General features: G+C 40.2%; 1 protein-coding gene across 1 annotated transcript in view; it reads right to left on the bottom strand.

The window, feature by feature from the left end:
- The window catches only part of galnt1 (UDP-N-acetyl-alpha-D-galactosamine:polypeptide N-acetylgalactosaminyltransferase 1), a 56,323-nt gene that overhangs the window by 13,011 nt on the left and 26,762 nt on the right, over positions 1-16,550 (bottom strand). Inside the window, exons 3-4 of the mRNA XM_084943046.1 lie at positions 8,723-8,862; positions 8,459-8,627 (exon numbers count right to left, since the gene is read on the bottom strand). Of these exons, the coding sequence (XP_084799172.1) occupies positions 8,459-8,627; positions 8,723-8,861 (308 nt within the window). The 5' untranslated portion in view covers position 8,862. The remainder of the gene's footprint in view (positions 1-8,458; positions 8,628-8,722; positions 8,863-16,550) is intronic.

Below are 16,550 nucleotides of genomic sequence, written 5' to 3'. Positions count from 1 at the left end.
GAGCTATAATGGTGTCAGTTGTCTGTTCGGGAGGTGCTCAGAGTAGAACGCTCAACCCAAAACAGAAGTAAGCAAAACTAATGAACGATGTCAGAGTAGCTTGGTGCATCATTTATTTACAGTATTCTAAAAGACTTTGGGCCAAAAAGTTTGGAACTGGTTAGAAAAAGGTTGATACAATGTATAACCATTTGTATCTATAAAACAGACTTGGCATTATTTCAGAGATTGAATTATATTTTAAATTAGTTATTAATCTACAGTCTGCTTATTTTAATTAGTTCTAAATTTCAAAAATCTTCAATGTCACCAAATGCTTTGTGTGCAGAATGATACAAAGTTGCTTAGCACGAGGCAAGCTCATTCAAGAGGGCATAACTGCACAGCACAAATGATGAAACAGCTGAACATACAACATGAAGCAGAAACAACAAAAAATACAAAGGAGCAAAAAGAAAAGGTGTGCGAGATGCATCAAAAACTAACAGCAGACAAGGCTTCAAAAAAGGCAACAATACAGGCAGTAAGTGAAAACGCAGACTTGATTTTAAACAGACAAACATGAACTTGCAGAGACCGAACAAAGAAAGGAAAAAGAAAAATCCTAGGAGACACGTAACAATCCGGGCTCTGTGCGACTGTGAGAGCTGCAGCTACATCGACTTTATATAAGAGTTTAAAAAAAAAATCAACTAAACCACATTAGACAGTCCTAAAATCACTCAGATCATCATTTTGCTCCTTGTGAAAAATCATCGTAATCAACTTCAAAGAAAACTGAGGGTGAATAATAAACGAGTATCCGAGCGTAAATCCCCAGATTTAGACCGAGAAAGACAGAATTAGTGGGTCAGCATGATCACACTTGATTAGTGATATTAATTAGAGTGTGAGTCATTTTCGTTGCAGTGTTGAGTGCACACATCAAACTCTCTTACTGAGAGACAGTGAAGGATGGAGTTGTCTAACACAGGACAACAGGCACAAGACGACAAATATTAGCACAGTGAAGATAGTCACATCTTTTTAAATAGCTCTCCACAGTACTTCCAGAGAAACACTTCATTTTAAATGGTCAAATTGTCAGGTATACACTCCTTAGGCGAGGTGTCAAGCTCATTTCTGTTCATGGCTGGGCCTCACACATACGCAGTTTGATCTTAACAGCCCTGCATCAGTAAAAACATTGCGTAATACCCAATTATATATTAAAAAAAAAAAAACACCTCCAGATTTGCCCCTTTCTTTTAGTGCAAAAAAGTCCAAACATATTTTGAAAAGGCTCACACTTAATGAACCATCCAGCTATAAAACAGATGATTCACGTTCAGTCAGTCCGCTGTCATTACAAAGAAACGCTCCTGTCGTAAATCAAAATAATGTGTGGGCACGGCTCCTTGGCTGAAGCATCCCGCTTCAGTGCGACATGGCAGGCCATAGGTAATGTCTTTGTCAGGCTGTAAAACTGATGATGATTCAGACCTCTGGCTCCAATTAAATTAACAGTTCAGACAATCTCCCTCAAGACTTGATCCATTTCTAATGATTTATGACAAAATACTTCCTGGTGCAAAACAATAAAAAGTATATCTGCAATTTCCAGTTCGCAAAGCAATCCAGTCCCCTGGATTGGACCTTTTGTAGGCTGAGTTCTGGCCTGTATGTCTGACGCTTTAGGATTTAGGCACGAAGTTTGCACAGTTTAAATAAATCTGACAATTTCAAGGTTGATTTCAGTTCAATATGAAAATCAGCCTTCCGATGTCTTCTTGTCAGCCTTCTTGCTCGATGTAGCTACTCCAACACTATGGCTCTTCACTGTAGCTGCCTTTATTTGCTCATAACGTTTTATTGCACTAGCTGTAAAGCAGCACAGATACCCGCTCCTACAAATAAATGTTTAAAATGAATTTCCAGAAATTCTTCCACTATGTTTTAGGTTGCCTTGAGTTTATAAAAACCATCAAAATCAGTTTAGGGGTCACATTAAAACTCCTTACTGCTGGCCTTGACTGCTTTACTTCAGTGTTACACAGACTACAGTAAATGCTGCATAGAGGACTACCTATTCATACTACATACAATATTCTTTTTTTAATGCAAAGTAATTTCTTTACAGGTTTATGTTTACCAAAAGTAAGCAACATGTTCCACTAAAATCCCTGTGAATAACATATATTAAGTATGGGTTTGTGGGTCACCTGGTTAGAGTTAGAGCAGAATCATCTGTACACACATCTGTAGGTCAAGCAAAAATTGTAGCCTGCCATGACACCTGCATGCAAGCCCGATATAAAACTGTCTCACACTCTAAGTGTTTTCTAAGTGTTGGAGGACGAAACTGAAAGCAGCCCGACATCCTTCCTCTAACAAATTCAGCTCTTACAAGAGCCAAATGGAATAGGATCTGATTTCCTCCATCTTTATAACTCCCCCTCCTGCTTGTGATCATCCTGAGCGCCGGAATGCTTCCTCGCTCTCTCTGCGGTTGATTCTGACTCAAGGAATGCAAGAGCGACAGAGGAGAGGAGGTCAAGAGTGTATTCTCTCCTGCAGCTGCCCGTGGAGCACGTTAAAAACACGAAGTAATTCTCAGTGTTTGGGGTGTGCATGTTCGTATGCTCGAAAATAGGGAGGTCGATGAGCACACAAGATGATTCACTGTAAAAACAGAAACAGCCTTTGAGTCTTTTAATGTTTTTCTAAGGCGGCTCATTATTTCTCGCTCACATGAAAAAAACATGACTTAAGGCATGATCTTTGGTGTGTAGCAGAGGAAAAAGAAGACCATGTGTCTATACAGAGCCAGTCGCAAACATGTTTATTTGTATTAGCAATTTTTTTTTTAAAGAGCAATTGTAGGGAGCCCTGTGCACTCGAACAGTCAGGGTGGCGGAGCAACATTTGGCAACGGCAAAGCAAGCTAATGAGTTACAGGCTGCGTCTTCAAGCAGGGAATTGTGGGGATATTTAAACATGGGCGTGCGCACTGGCTTTAATTAAACAGCATTATTGTTGCAACATTACACACACACACACCAATAAAAGTCTGCATTCTCAAAAAACAACAAAAACAACAATGTAGTCATCACCAAAAAAAAAAAAAGCTTTTCTGAAAGGTGTGGTCATGGAAAGTATTTTCACATACTGTAAATCCACCCAGACACATATAGAATTACACACACACACACACACACACACACACACACACACACACAGGCGTGACCGTAACGTCAGAAAGTAGCGATCTTCGGCCGGGGCGTGTGGATGTCAAAAGGCCTGCATTCTAATTGGCTGCTGCACAAAAAAGATCCAGATCATTTCCTTGGCCGACTACATGGTGCCCTTTATATTTTGTCAGGTCACTCTAAAGCTCATCAAATTAAATCTCTTGCACAAGTTTGTTAAAGTCCAAGACAAGAAAATGGTCAAAATTCTGCCAAAACTGCATGTTACATTGAAAATGCCTGACTTCCTGTTGGGCCTAAGGTATGGCTCAAAACTCCAGGCTTTTCGTCTATCTTAAGACAAAACAACATAAATGCAGATTAAATATGGTGCTGGGGTGGCTTCACTGAAATATTGTAGGTGGCACAAAACAGCCATTTTGCCACACTGACGTGCAAAAGCCATTAAATACAAACGGCATGAAAGGTGATTCATGGAGAATTTCCATGGCCCTAGGGTGGACTGCCATAATCTTCACACTAAAACATAATCAAGGCTAGGGATGGGTACCGGTATCCGGTGCCATGATGGCACCGGTTCTGACATAAACGGTAGTAACCAGACCGAAAAGCAGCGCACATTTCGGTGCTTTATTTCGGTGCTTTTTTTTCCTGAGCTGTGATACACTTTAGATTCTAGCCAATCATTTTACGTTTCCGAGGATAGTAGGTGGGTCCAGGTACGTACGTTCTTTTAGAGCAGAGCTACAGATTAAAAATGCCCAAGGAGGACCGGTCAAATGTATGGCTGTACTTCACAGCAAAAGATGCAAACTCAGCAGCCTGCAACAAGTGCTTTAAGCTGATACTGTGATACTGTCAAAGGAGGTAACACCTCAAATCCGATGAAACACCTGGCGACGCATAGCGTTTTTTTTAAAAGCCGAGAAATGCGCCGTATTTGATAGCTTGCTGCGAGACCTCACTCCGTGCACATCTACTGCGGGTGGGTTGCTAGTTATCGGACCCGGAGCAACATCCCCCAAAAACCCGAAGAATAGAGTCCTGGCCCCTAGCCCTGCCAGTGTAGCAGAAATGATGACGGATGATGATGGCAGCAGCAGCCGTTCTTCTCTGCGTGAGTAGCGTAATGTTGTTCGTGTGTAATTTACCTTGAGTAGGCTAACCACGTTATTACATTAATGCATGTAAGGTGAACTAGCAAACATCATCATAGCTACATGCGGCTGTCTTCTTGTTTGATGGCAGATACTCCCTTCACCCTGGCCAAAAAGGCAAAAATGACCAAAGAAAAAGTGGAAAACAGTTAAACATGAGAGGTTTTTGGATAAAGTTTGTGTTTTTTCCATTGTTTAAGCACTGCTTCCAGCCAAGAGTGATACCATATATGCCCCATAGCTGCAGAAAAGGCTAACATTGTTATCTTTTTACAAAAAAACACCTGAACATGAGAGGTTTTTGGACAAAGTTGGTGTTCTCCATTCTTTAAGCACCGGTTTGAGCACCGTTTAAGCACCGGCACCGTTTCAAAAGTACCGGTTTGGCACCGGTATCGGATAAAACCTAAACGATACCCATCCCTAATCAAGGCTTTAAGCGCCTTGATGTAACTGTTGTGATTTGGTGCTATGGAAATAAAGCTGAGCTGAACTGAAGGCTTGAAGTTTACTCGCAGAACCTTTCAGGTGAATATGGTGAACCTGTGAGGAGTTCATCAAAGTAAAATTGACATTTCCTGTTCCCACTAGCTGGTGCTCAAAATATCATTGACTATTGGGATATAGATGTCTGAATCTTATTAAGTGTCAAGTTTGGAACAGACTGAACAAGGCCTATTTCAGTTATACTATTTTGGCTCCTCGTGGCAGCACATCAAAGTCTGGAATGCCACCAGCGGATCCACCATTTAATAAAAACTCACAGCCCTCATAATAACGTAACATCAACTCTTTGAGGGTTATCTGGTCAAAATTTAATGCGCTGATCCTGCCTCGATCAGAGTGTAAAACATGTTAAATACTGTCATATATGAACTCTTATAAATCACGTCAAGCTTGGGGCTAGTTGGACAATTTATGTGCGAATTACACATCAAAATTTAATGCTGAATGACTAAAACTCGCCACTGCATCACGGACACGGCAATCAAAAGAAAGTCAAAAGCTTCACAATTTAGCATGACCAAAGTCTTTAGTTCAAGACTGATCAAATATGAAGATGATTACATTAAACTATGAGGAGTTTATTAAAGTAAAATCCCCAGATTCATTTGACAGAAACGTAATAATGCAACAAATTAATTACAATATGGCCTTCGCACTGTCAGTGCTCGGGCCTTAATAAACCATAAGTGAGTTTTTTCCCCCCTTTCAAGTATCAGCTAATGACAACCTCATTTGTGATGAATTCAGCCAGTTTCCCTAAACTTGCTGATCCACACACAAATACGCAGTGAAATAGACACAAATGCATGCACTCCTACACACACGCAGCCACACGTTCCCTTGCACGATATTGACTCCGTCTTATCTACTAATTGGAAAAGCAGATAGACGGGGGGAAGGCTGAGTGAAAACACACCTAGTAATCAACTCTCGCTCAAAGACTAAAACCCATTTCACGGATCAAGGTCCTCTTACTCTCCTGCCTGTCTACTGTGCATGTGCCCCTTCCTGTCACTGTTGCGCCTCTCAGTCAGTCTTCCTCTCCATCGCTCCAAAAACCTTCATTTCTGATGCATGTTCCTCTACTGAAGCAAAAAAGAAAAAAAAGACGGGGGGGCTGCTTTCCACCTCCCTGAGCTAACCTTGACATATCTTTTCAGCTGTTGGCTGGATGCACATCGTCTGCCTGTCTGAAGACTGAACAACCTTCAACCTAAAACCACTTGCACTCACACACAGACACAGTCAACATTGAAATTCTGCTCACATGATATATGAATTTCACACATAACTTATATTATAAAAGTGTTGTTGAAAAAAAACATTACATCACTAAAATGATGCTTTGGCTGTTGTGACAGGGTTTAGGATTTATTTATGGGCAGCAATTGTGTAAATATGACTGCCCACAGTCACCACATGTTCATTCATGAGTTTACAGAAACCTTGCAGAATAAAGGTGCTCAGAATGGTGCTTTCATTCACTGATTGCAATATTAAGACACAATTACTGTTGGGTTGGCTACGTCAAGCAGTTTTACAACACATATAATAAACACAAGCACGGCTCTGCTTTACTTCTTTGTGACCGTGAGCAATCAGACAAAAATCCCTGTGCTGATGTGCTAATGAAAACTGTTCTGGTAGCACTTTATCATCAGCTGGATTTAAAAGCAGCCTTGAATGAATGAATTGCTCTAAAACCACATGCAGTCACAAAAAGAACATTTTCACAGGTATTCACATGCAATCCTGTGAAGAACTAGGTACACCCTCACTGCTTCCATAGGAATTAAGAGTGTAAATAGCAGATAGGTGCACTTGATTAACTGATCATCAGCAAGTGTGAGCAACTCGAGTTGCTGGTCTGGAGCATTCAGGTGTGTACAATGTTCCCAGGACTGGATGTCCCAGCCAATTCACCCCAAGGTCAAACTGTGCCAGTGCTCAGAGAAACTGGCAAAAACCCAAGAGTTTCATCTCAGACTCTCCAGGCCTCAGTTAGCATACTGAATGTTAAAGTTCATGACAGCACAATTAGGGGTATTTATTATTTTCTTTATTATTGTATTTATGGGTTGTACGGAAGCTCCAAACGCAATTTCATTGTTCTCTGACAATGACAATAAATACTTATCTATCTATCTATCTATCTATCTATCTATCTATCTATCTATCTATCTATCTATCTATCTATCTATCTATCTAATTACTAAAAGACTAAATAAGTATGGCTTTTTGGGCGAAATTCCCAGGAGAAAGCTGCTTCTCTTTAAAGGGAACATTGCAGCATGGCTTAATTTTGCAAAGTTGCATCTGAGAGAAAAACCCCACACAATTGTTTTGGAACAATATCTTTTCAACAGGCAAACCAAATGAGGAGATGTTTGACCATAATGGTCACGTTATGTTGTTGAAAACCAAACAGAGCACATCAGCAACTATCAGCACAGCTGGGCTTGTTTTGCTTTAACCGACCTGGGCACCTTGCAGTCACTGAGTAACCTAGAGTTAAATGTGAGGACATCTGTGTGATAGATAAAACTTGTCCCAAATTGGATCAGGCTAAAGGACAATGGTCCAAAAACAGCAACAAATCTACAATGAGCAGCATTAAAAAAAAGGATCAAGGTGCTGAAATGATCCAGTCAGAGTCCAGACCTCAACCTGACTGAAATGCAGTGGTGGGGCCTTAAGACAGCTGTGAAAAAACCCTCACAAACATCAATGAACTGAAGCAACATTGTGGGCAATAATTCTTAATCACTGATGTGAGAAACCTATACAGTCATAGAAAAACTGATTACTTCCAGTTACTACAACTAAAGGTGGTCCTATAAGCCATTTAATCACAGAGCCCTGTGTAAACTTTCCTTTTCACATGACCGTATCTACTGTCATGAAATCCTGCACACTGATTCTCACCAGAGCTCAACTGGCAGTTTTGAAACCAACACAAATGGTGCTCAGCAGAGTTTGTTTTAACACAGTGTGAAAGCTCTCCAAAAACATTTGTCTTTTAAATGGTTTTTTCCATGAAAACCATTCTCAAATGATTTGCAAAAAGGAAAAACAGAAGCTGGTTGAAACTGGAAAAAAAATAATAATATGAATTGTGGGAAGCTTTGTGAACACCACAAAAAACCCGCAAAACAAACACAAACATTACATCATTATATGTTAATATTAACATATAATGATTTATGTTTATACTTACTACACAACATAACACAAAGAGGATATTTAGGCCATGCTTCATACAATATGAATACCGAATTAGGAACTCCTGACTGTTTTTCAGGAAGTTCAAATTCCCTTGAGATCTTTGAGGGCACCACACCCTCTCTGCTCTCCGAGTATCAAAGTTTAATAACTTCCTAACGAATACTCAGAGGTGCTTCTAACCTACATTTAGTTTTGTATGTTATCCCATTTTAAGATATGACATTTTTACTAGACATTTCTTTAAATCTCCTATCTAAAGTTTTCCTAATTTTGCTATACTGTATAGGTCATGTCATTTAAAAACAATAACACTAATAAAAGATGTATTATTGTTATTATCATGACAAAACACAGGACTTGTTGCTGGGAGAGGCAGCTCACCCTTCTAGGCGGACGTCAGGCAGCGAACGATTGAGAGCAATCATCTCCGAGGCCATGAGGTTGAACTGGTTGATCTTAAACATTTCCTTCATTTTCTCCTGCTGCTCTTTAGGGATCACCACAGGTTTCCCTCCTTCACCAGGCCCATCTCGCGGTCTGGACATGGTGTCTACAGAGGATACATATTCAGCTTTTCAAACTTCATGCTTGACAGTGCCATAAAAATGTGTCTGTGTATGGGTTTGTGTGGTGATACACCCTCACCGTCTCTCCCGGGCAGTCCTCTCGGCTTCTTGTCATCACACTTGTTGCACTCGCTGAAGTAGAGCAGAATGAACATGTCCAGCATCACCCAGACCAGAGAAGTGGCCAAAACCACCTTACAGTAGGCGAACCTCCGCATCCTGAAAATGTAGAGTGAGAAGTGGGGGGTAGTTACCATCAGAGGGTTTCTTTGAAAGCATGGTAGAGGAGGCAACTCTTCTCATATCTTTCCCACCTTTCTACTCAGTCCACTCAGCGTTTAGCCTTCCTACAGCTCTGAGCCTCAGAATGCTGGAAACACTTCCACCTGTCCATCAGTCTGCCTGACGCCTGTCTCCTATCTGTCAAGCTTTTTATCAGGGCCCCTCTAAGTGGTCATCTCTACACTCAGTGAGATTCTCAAAATGACGGACTCCTGTCTTACTGGAGAAACAAAGCAATAAATCTATAAGGGTGGTTAGCTAAGAACAATGAACGTTTATAATTGTTTATAGAGTCGATTTTGTTTTTTTTAAAGGCAGTGTTTCCAGAATGGGGCTGCTAAAGAACATCAGTGTACTAAGTCCAAGTGTGCCTTGGGATTTTGTGACAACCATACATAAATATTGCATTACACAACTGCACAAAGACAAACAAATGAATTTTTAATTTCCTGTGTGTTGACAAATTCTATCCACTAAAAAATAAACTAAAAAACAAAATCCCAGAAAAGTCTGTTTGTACAGTTTCTAGATGGTGCATATTACAAATATTTGACACATCAAAACCTATGATTGAGTCAGGACTGACAGCAGGGGGGGGGAATTCATTTTTATGGCAAGCTAGCCACAACTAACCAATGCCAAGGACCCCACAGCTAAACAAAAGGGAAAAATGAAAACTGCATGTAGATGGTGTCCTGTAAGCTGGCCATCTTATAGCTTCATTGTGCCAACCCCCTGCCCCCTGGCCTGCGTGCGTCATCTGTTAGAAGAAGTTGGCTAAGGTTGACATGCCAAGCAAGTTAAGGAGGCACTTGGAAACCAAACATCCCTTTTGAGAGTAGCTTGGCCCGCTTCAAAAAGAGAGCTGGATTTGAACCAAAGGAAGCTAAACTGTTTGTTGGATTGCGGGAACGTGTCTGATAAGCTGTTGGAGGCAAGTGGCATTCCAGAGGACCTTGTGACACATTCTTTTAGAATATTACAGGTGTTGTATGGTAGGTCCAGGTGGTGCAAAAAAAATGCAATCAAAAGAAGAACTGATGACATCTCAGATGACACTCAGAGGCTGTTATACAGGTGTGACTTGAAAATCTGTCTTGCCCTTTGGGCACAAAAAGTTTAAAAACCAATGTTTTACGATATCTAAACAACACTCTAACTACTGTCCAGTTCTACACAACAACCATCTAGTATATCAGTGTTCCCAAAAACCCTGCAGGATATGAGCCAATCTACCCTTTGTACATTTAACATACCAAATCCCTGTGTTCTAAAGTGCAGTCAGACACCCACTCAAAGGTAAGCACAAACACACACGGACACACACACACACACACAGCAGAGAGGGGAGCTATGATAGTAATTGCTTTTCGTTGGCAGGCAGCAAGAGACAAGACACAGCCACATTAAAATTCCACTGCTCCCCTTTCCTTCTCTCCTTCAGCACCATCTCCCTTCTCTTTGGCTGATTCTCTGCCTCAATGATCCCTCAGGTTGCAGCAGCACAAGCAGAAGGGAGAAAATTAATTTGGCCACGGTGATTTCTCTCGTGCCCCCGGGAGGAAAAAAACGGTGTTTGTGCACAGCTAGCTTAGCTTAGCTTAGTTTAGGTTTGCTTAGCAGCCAGGGAAATAAGAGAACTGCAGAGCAGCGTTTCTAAATTCCACCTGATAGGATTCTGGAAGCACAAAGTGCCGTGTACAGCAGAAAACAAGAGGGAAGATTTAACTGTTTGTCTTTCCTGTGAGTCAAGTAGTTTTAGTGTTCAGGTTATTGCTGTACTCTCCGTATATGATGTGCATATATGTAGTCCAGGGATGGGATTCGAGAACTAGAATATCTAATCTATCAGATGCAGCTCCAGAGTAAGAAATTATGGCATCAGACTCAGAGCAGTGCACACATGAAAGCCGTTTTTATCCTGCTTCTGTTTCAAATAATAAAACATCTGTGGGCCTTTTCCTCACACAGAAAATTGATCAAGAATCAATAAGCAAATAGATAAAGAATAAGGCCTATTAGCAGAATCAATAATGACACTGGTATTGATGAAATCTTATCAATAATCATCACTAATGTACTCTCCAGCAGAGTTGGGCAAATTACTGTTCTCGGATTAAAAGCTGACTCAACTGGAGGCGTAAATTTAAAAAGGTCTTGTCAGCTTGTCTTCTACTTCACAGCGTTTTGTAACTTTGCAAGATTTTATCTCTCAGGTTCACACGCGAAAGAAAAAAAAAAATTGGTGCAGGGCATCCATCCACCAGCACATACACGCTTAACTGTGATCTCTCACCCCCTGGGGAGAGAAAAAAACATCCAATGAAATCTATTGAACTGCTACACCACCACCAACTTTTGACAAGGTTAAAATGTAACATGTTACATCAGTTTATACGTTCCCACTTAGCCACTCGACCAGTTTCAGTTTGAGTAAGGTATAAAAGAAAACAAAGCACTTATTGCAAACCACCTCATATCAGCCTTTAGAAACATTTCCTGACCATCACTTCTGCAGCTCCGTTAGATAACATCAGACACACAAAAGAAATATTAATTACAAGATTTTTTTTAAATAAGAAATTAAAAACGTTTTAAAATAAACATTAAACATCTGTTTTTAATATCTGTAGGGGAAAAGCAAGTTCAGGGAAACTCTCTTGTGAGGATATAGTAAGTGGGATATTGTAAGCTAGTAACATAGAGCTTAACATGGATGTGTAAATCATAGATATTTATACATAAAACACACTTCAGACAAATACGTTTTGTGTATATTATTACTGTTTAATCTATCATATTTGTGAAGGACTACTTTAAGACGTAGAAAAATAACTGTGTTTTAAATATTGCCACTAAACAGCAGAAAAAATGTGAATGTGAATAAAAATGTAAATGTCGTATTTCTGTATGAATGATAGAAAAATATTACCGGTAATATAACAAATAAAAACTGTTTAATTGTCATCAAATGGAAACTTCCTGACCTGGGATGAAAAAAAATACTCAAACCAGGAAGTGAAGCTCTTTGGATGTTAAAACCTCCAGAGCTATACCAGAAATAAACATCTTTACAATCTGGTACAAAGAAAATGTTTGGTCTCCATTACTTTCTTTGAAAAGGCAGCATGTGTACAGGAAGCGAATCTTTACATAACCAACAAATTATGTTCCATTAGGGTCTAATTAAGTCATAATTAATGCAGTGGCTGCCTTTAGTTACTGGTGGCTACTGACGGGCTAATCGACTGCAGCTAATCGAGTAATAGAACTGGACTTCTAGATCATGTTTGTGGTGTTAAAGAAAATTTACCGCACTTCTCTGACAGCGGGAAATAGAACCATTTAGAGTGTGAGAATCTTTTAGTTTTGTTTTACTCACACTACTGTACAGTTTGACCTGTTCATGCTCTCTGCAGACTGATATACTTTAGATGGTCGCTTAGATAAGGTCTGCATGCTAAAAATGGGCCACTTTAGCCTAGTGGTTGCTAGGACACATAATGACACCATGATGTCTGATATGGATAAAGCTCGTCAAGGGGCCTACAATGCATCTGTGTGGCAAATTTGTTTGCACAGATTTTTTGTATTATAGTAAGATGTTAAAACTAATTAGCACACATATGTGAGTGTGGACGCAAAAAATCTTTCTAGCATTAGTTACCATAATAACATAATCATTCATTACATTCTCTTTTAACTGGCTCCAAAAAGCCAAAGACACAACGGGCAAAATGCCAAACCCAAGACTTCAAAATCATCTCCAGGTCTATCTTTTATATACAGTCTTGCTATTGTCCCTAACATCTTTATATACAGTTATACAAGAAACTAATGTTTAATAGGTGATCATTGTGGCATCTGGCAGTTTGCACTCATGCGTGACTGAAGGAGAGCTACAGGGGTTGCTGCGTTCTGTAAAGCTGCTACCGTACTGAGTGTTGAACTGTGCAGTATGTTCACATTACTAACATTAGTTATGGTTCACAGCAGAGGTGCTAGAGGTTTGTGCAGCGATATTGGTGAAAAAGCTGAGTGCACTTACAAAATTACCATGCTATAGGATGTGTTATTGTATCTCTTTATAGCTCTCGCATTTGCTTTACCACTGATGTTATCTTCTGTTGTTTTTTCCTGTAAGCCACAGTGCAGGACCCGACCACATCTGTAATGCACTTTAAACTCAAACCCAGCTTGGTCTTTTGTCACAATTTGGACTGAAAACCATCATAAAAGGAAACATGCCAGTTATAAAATCGTTCCTAGTAGATTCCTGGAAAATAACGATTTGGAAAATTCAGATTCCCCCGGATATCCTGAAGGAATTTGCCAGACTGTTTATCTCACTTTTTTCCATCCTCTCAAAATTGTCCAAATTCCAGGACTAGCAGGAAGCCTGAATTTCAGTACTCGCTCTGCAATCTCTGTCCTTTCTGTTTCACTGACAGCTGCTAGACTGCGTCGGCCTTGCTTGACCTTTATGAAACAACAACACAAAACCACACAATGTAGCAGAATCTTGGATATATTTCTCTCTTCACCGTTTCTGGCGGAACACATACATAGCAGAGCTCTTATATGAATACAGACACCAACATCGGAGCCTTCCATCACAGAAAAACTTACATATTCCTGTTCACAGCATCATGTCAAAAATGCCGTCGGATGGATGTCAGCTTCTTTCCGGAGATGCCATTTGATCACAGCGAATGTAGACCGCAGTGCTTCAAGCAACAGATACATTAAATAAAAGCACGCGCACGCACACACTCCTGCTTACTGCTGTCTCTCAGCCATGCCTCTCCATTAACTGTATTTCTAATCAGGCATGGCAGAGGACACCTCCGGTCTCCCTGGTGCTCTGGGCTCTGCCTCTCTGTGTGAGTGTCTGTCAGTTTAGTTTATGTTGGGTGCTAGTCTCTTTGAAGTCTCTTTTAAACAGCCTGGTTTCATATGACGTTAAACAGACCCACAACTCTCCATTGTTCTTATTAATCCATTAGCATACTGCACTTCCTCCATCTTTCTTTTAAACCTCCATCCTGGTCATCATGCACTCTCGTTCCCAGCCGCCCCACCCCCACTCCCTCCCGTTTCTCTCTTAGTGATGTTTTCTCCTTTCAATAGCGGTTGCCATCACTACTTCCCTACAAAAACACAATTTCCTCCTTCACATCCTTCTCTGTGTCTCTCTTCATCTTCCCCTCCTCTCCTTTTCTCCACAGGCTTAATCCCCCTTTAGAGATTGCACAACCACTATTTCTCACAACCATTTGGAAAAACTCAGCAAGAGGATCCAGCGCTTCACTCGCTTTAGAATTTATGACTGCGAGCGAGGATCCTCCCTTCTAGGGATTTCATGTTTATATGTATAAAAGAATATTCAGAGGAAGGCAAGGAGATAATACTGTATGTGACTGAGGGCAAATGAAAGAGATGATGAGTGTTACTAATATACACAAAGTTTGTCCTGCTAAATATGTTAAACTACAAACGTGGGCCCTCTGTATAGCAGTTTTGTTTTGTTTTGTTTTTTAAAAATCATAATATACAACCAGGTGTATTTTGTTTCTAAAAGTGTCTAAAAACATGCTGCCTTTTCGAAGCTTCCTTAAGAAGAAAACCAGAGACGGTGCTATTCAGGTGTACGAGTTGTCCTTGGGTCATATAGGCTTGATAAGCTCAACAGTTTCCAAGACAACGCTGATGGGAGCACTGATTTTCTGAACAGTCGTAATGCATCTCAATTGGAGCAGAACAAGGCTCAGGCTAACATTAGGGGAGGGAAATAGAAACAGAACACGGTGGCCTGAAGCCCCGTCTTCATGCTTCTCTAAGGAGTACACAGCCGCCTGAGGCAAATCAGCTGGGTTCGCTTAATATCCAGATCATAACCTTGACTGCAGAATATAGACTGGTCCCGTTGAGGAAATAAAAAACCCAAGGACTGGGACACGACTGAGAGAGAGTGAAAGAGACCTGCCATCAGTTAGCAAAAGAAAGGGAGAGAAAATACACGCCCTGCCCATCTGACAGTGGACTTAAAAAACATACAGGGCAGAGGAGGTCAACTCAATCCTGTTTGCTGCGTAGATGCTCTCTGCTCCAGCGGAAAATACATGCAAAGTTAGCTAAACTAGTTTCTGAACTAAGAGCTACAAACTCTAAGGCACTAAAACAGGTTCAACTTTCTATTAATGTAGCATGTCAGGAGTCGGACAGCTGCTCTGCAGGTGGACAGGACTGTGTTATTAATAGGTTATGAGCGAGGCTCTGGGATTGATTACCAATTTATGTTCTACATTTTTTCTCAGTTTTGAATTTTTTTTTCATTCAGACTAATATATTTTAAATTTGAATGGGTCTTAATGATCAGTGTTAGGTGTTTATTTAGAAAAACTCTTATATTATTTTATTCAATCCATTTTTTAAAGCACCTCCACAAACTGGCTCACTTACTCTGATTGTCTTCCACATGTCACATGAATCCTTAATGATTTTAACTTGGTGGACATTATTGTCCATTGTTTTGTTATTTTTTTATTTTATTTTTTTTACTCGTGTGTGATCTTTGTTTTGAAAGGGGCTTAAAATAATAATAATTATTATTATTTATATACACTCACCGGCCATTTCATTAGGTATACCTGCTTTAACAGTAATCTATTGGGATTTTCCCACTAAACCATGTGGGGTTTACAAAGAATGGTCTGAAAAAGAGAAAAGATTGAGTGAGCAGCAGTTCTCTGGGTGAAAATGCCTTGTTGATGTCACAGATGATAAATAACGTATGGTTGAACAGCAATATTGATAATGGCCTTGCTTTGGCCTAAATACTGATATTAGTAACGATCTAAAAGAAATCAATACACCAAAATCAAAATGGTGCTATTCTCTTTGCAGTGATGGTTGTGAGCGTCGCGGCATTTCAGCATGAAAGTCACCTCACTAAAAGAAAAAGGTGCCACTTAGAGAACATTTCATGATTTCCACAGACCATCTAATAATTAAGATTAACCTGAGCACAGAAAAGGAGTGCCCAACATCAGCTGATGTCATCTCAGACACAACATTTCCAATTTCACAACACTCACAACAACAACAACTAAATCAAGCCAACAGACGTGCTTAAACACAGCAGCGCTCAGCTGAAACAGGCCCTGCTTCAGTTGTTTAGTTTCATTCTCCCGTCAGTTTTATAGTCTGGTTGTTTTCCTGAGATGTGGAGCCTGGGGCTTTTTTTATCCCCACTACAGAGCTGAGAAATATCAGACCGCACGTACTACTAAGCCACTTGTGTAAGCAGAGTCAACCCCCCAGTATTATCAATGCCTGGTTCCTGGCCTTATTTATTGAAAACATTCCCCTGAGCAAACCCAAATTGGCTTTTTACCAAATCACGGTATTACTGGCCACATTTACACTCTACACACTCTAATTAATCAGCACATGCACCACAAAACAATGGTAAAATCTTCGCATGCTTTATTGATTTTTAGAAAGGCTTTCGATTCCATTTTGCTAGAAGGTTTAAATTAAAACATTCTCTAAATAAGCACAGCAGGTAGACGTTTGAAAACAATTAAGTCGACGTAAAGTCTTATTCGAATGACCATCAGTAC

This window comes from Perissodus microlepis, chromosome 11, assembly GCF_051167445.1.
Source record: "Perissodus microlepis isolate ML-2025 ecotype Zambia chromosome 11, ASM5116744v1, whole genome shotgun sequence".
Taxonomy (NCBI): Eukaryota; Metazoa; Chordata; class Actinopteri; order Cichliformes; family Cichlidae; genus Perissodus; species Perissodus microlepis.
This window is presented reverse-complemented; position numbering and strand designations above follow the sequence as displayed.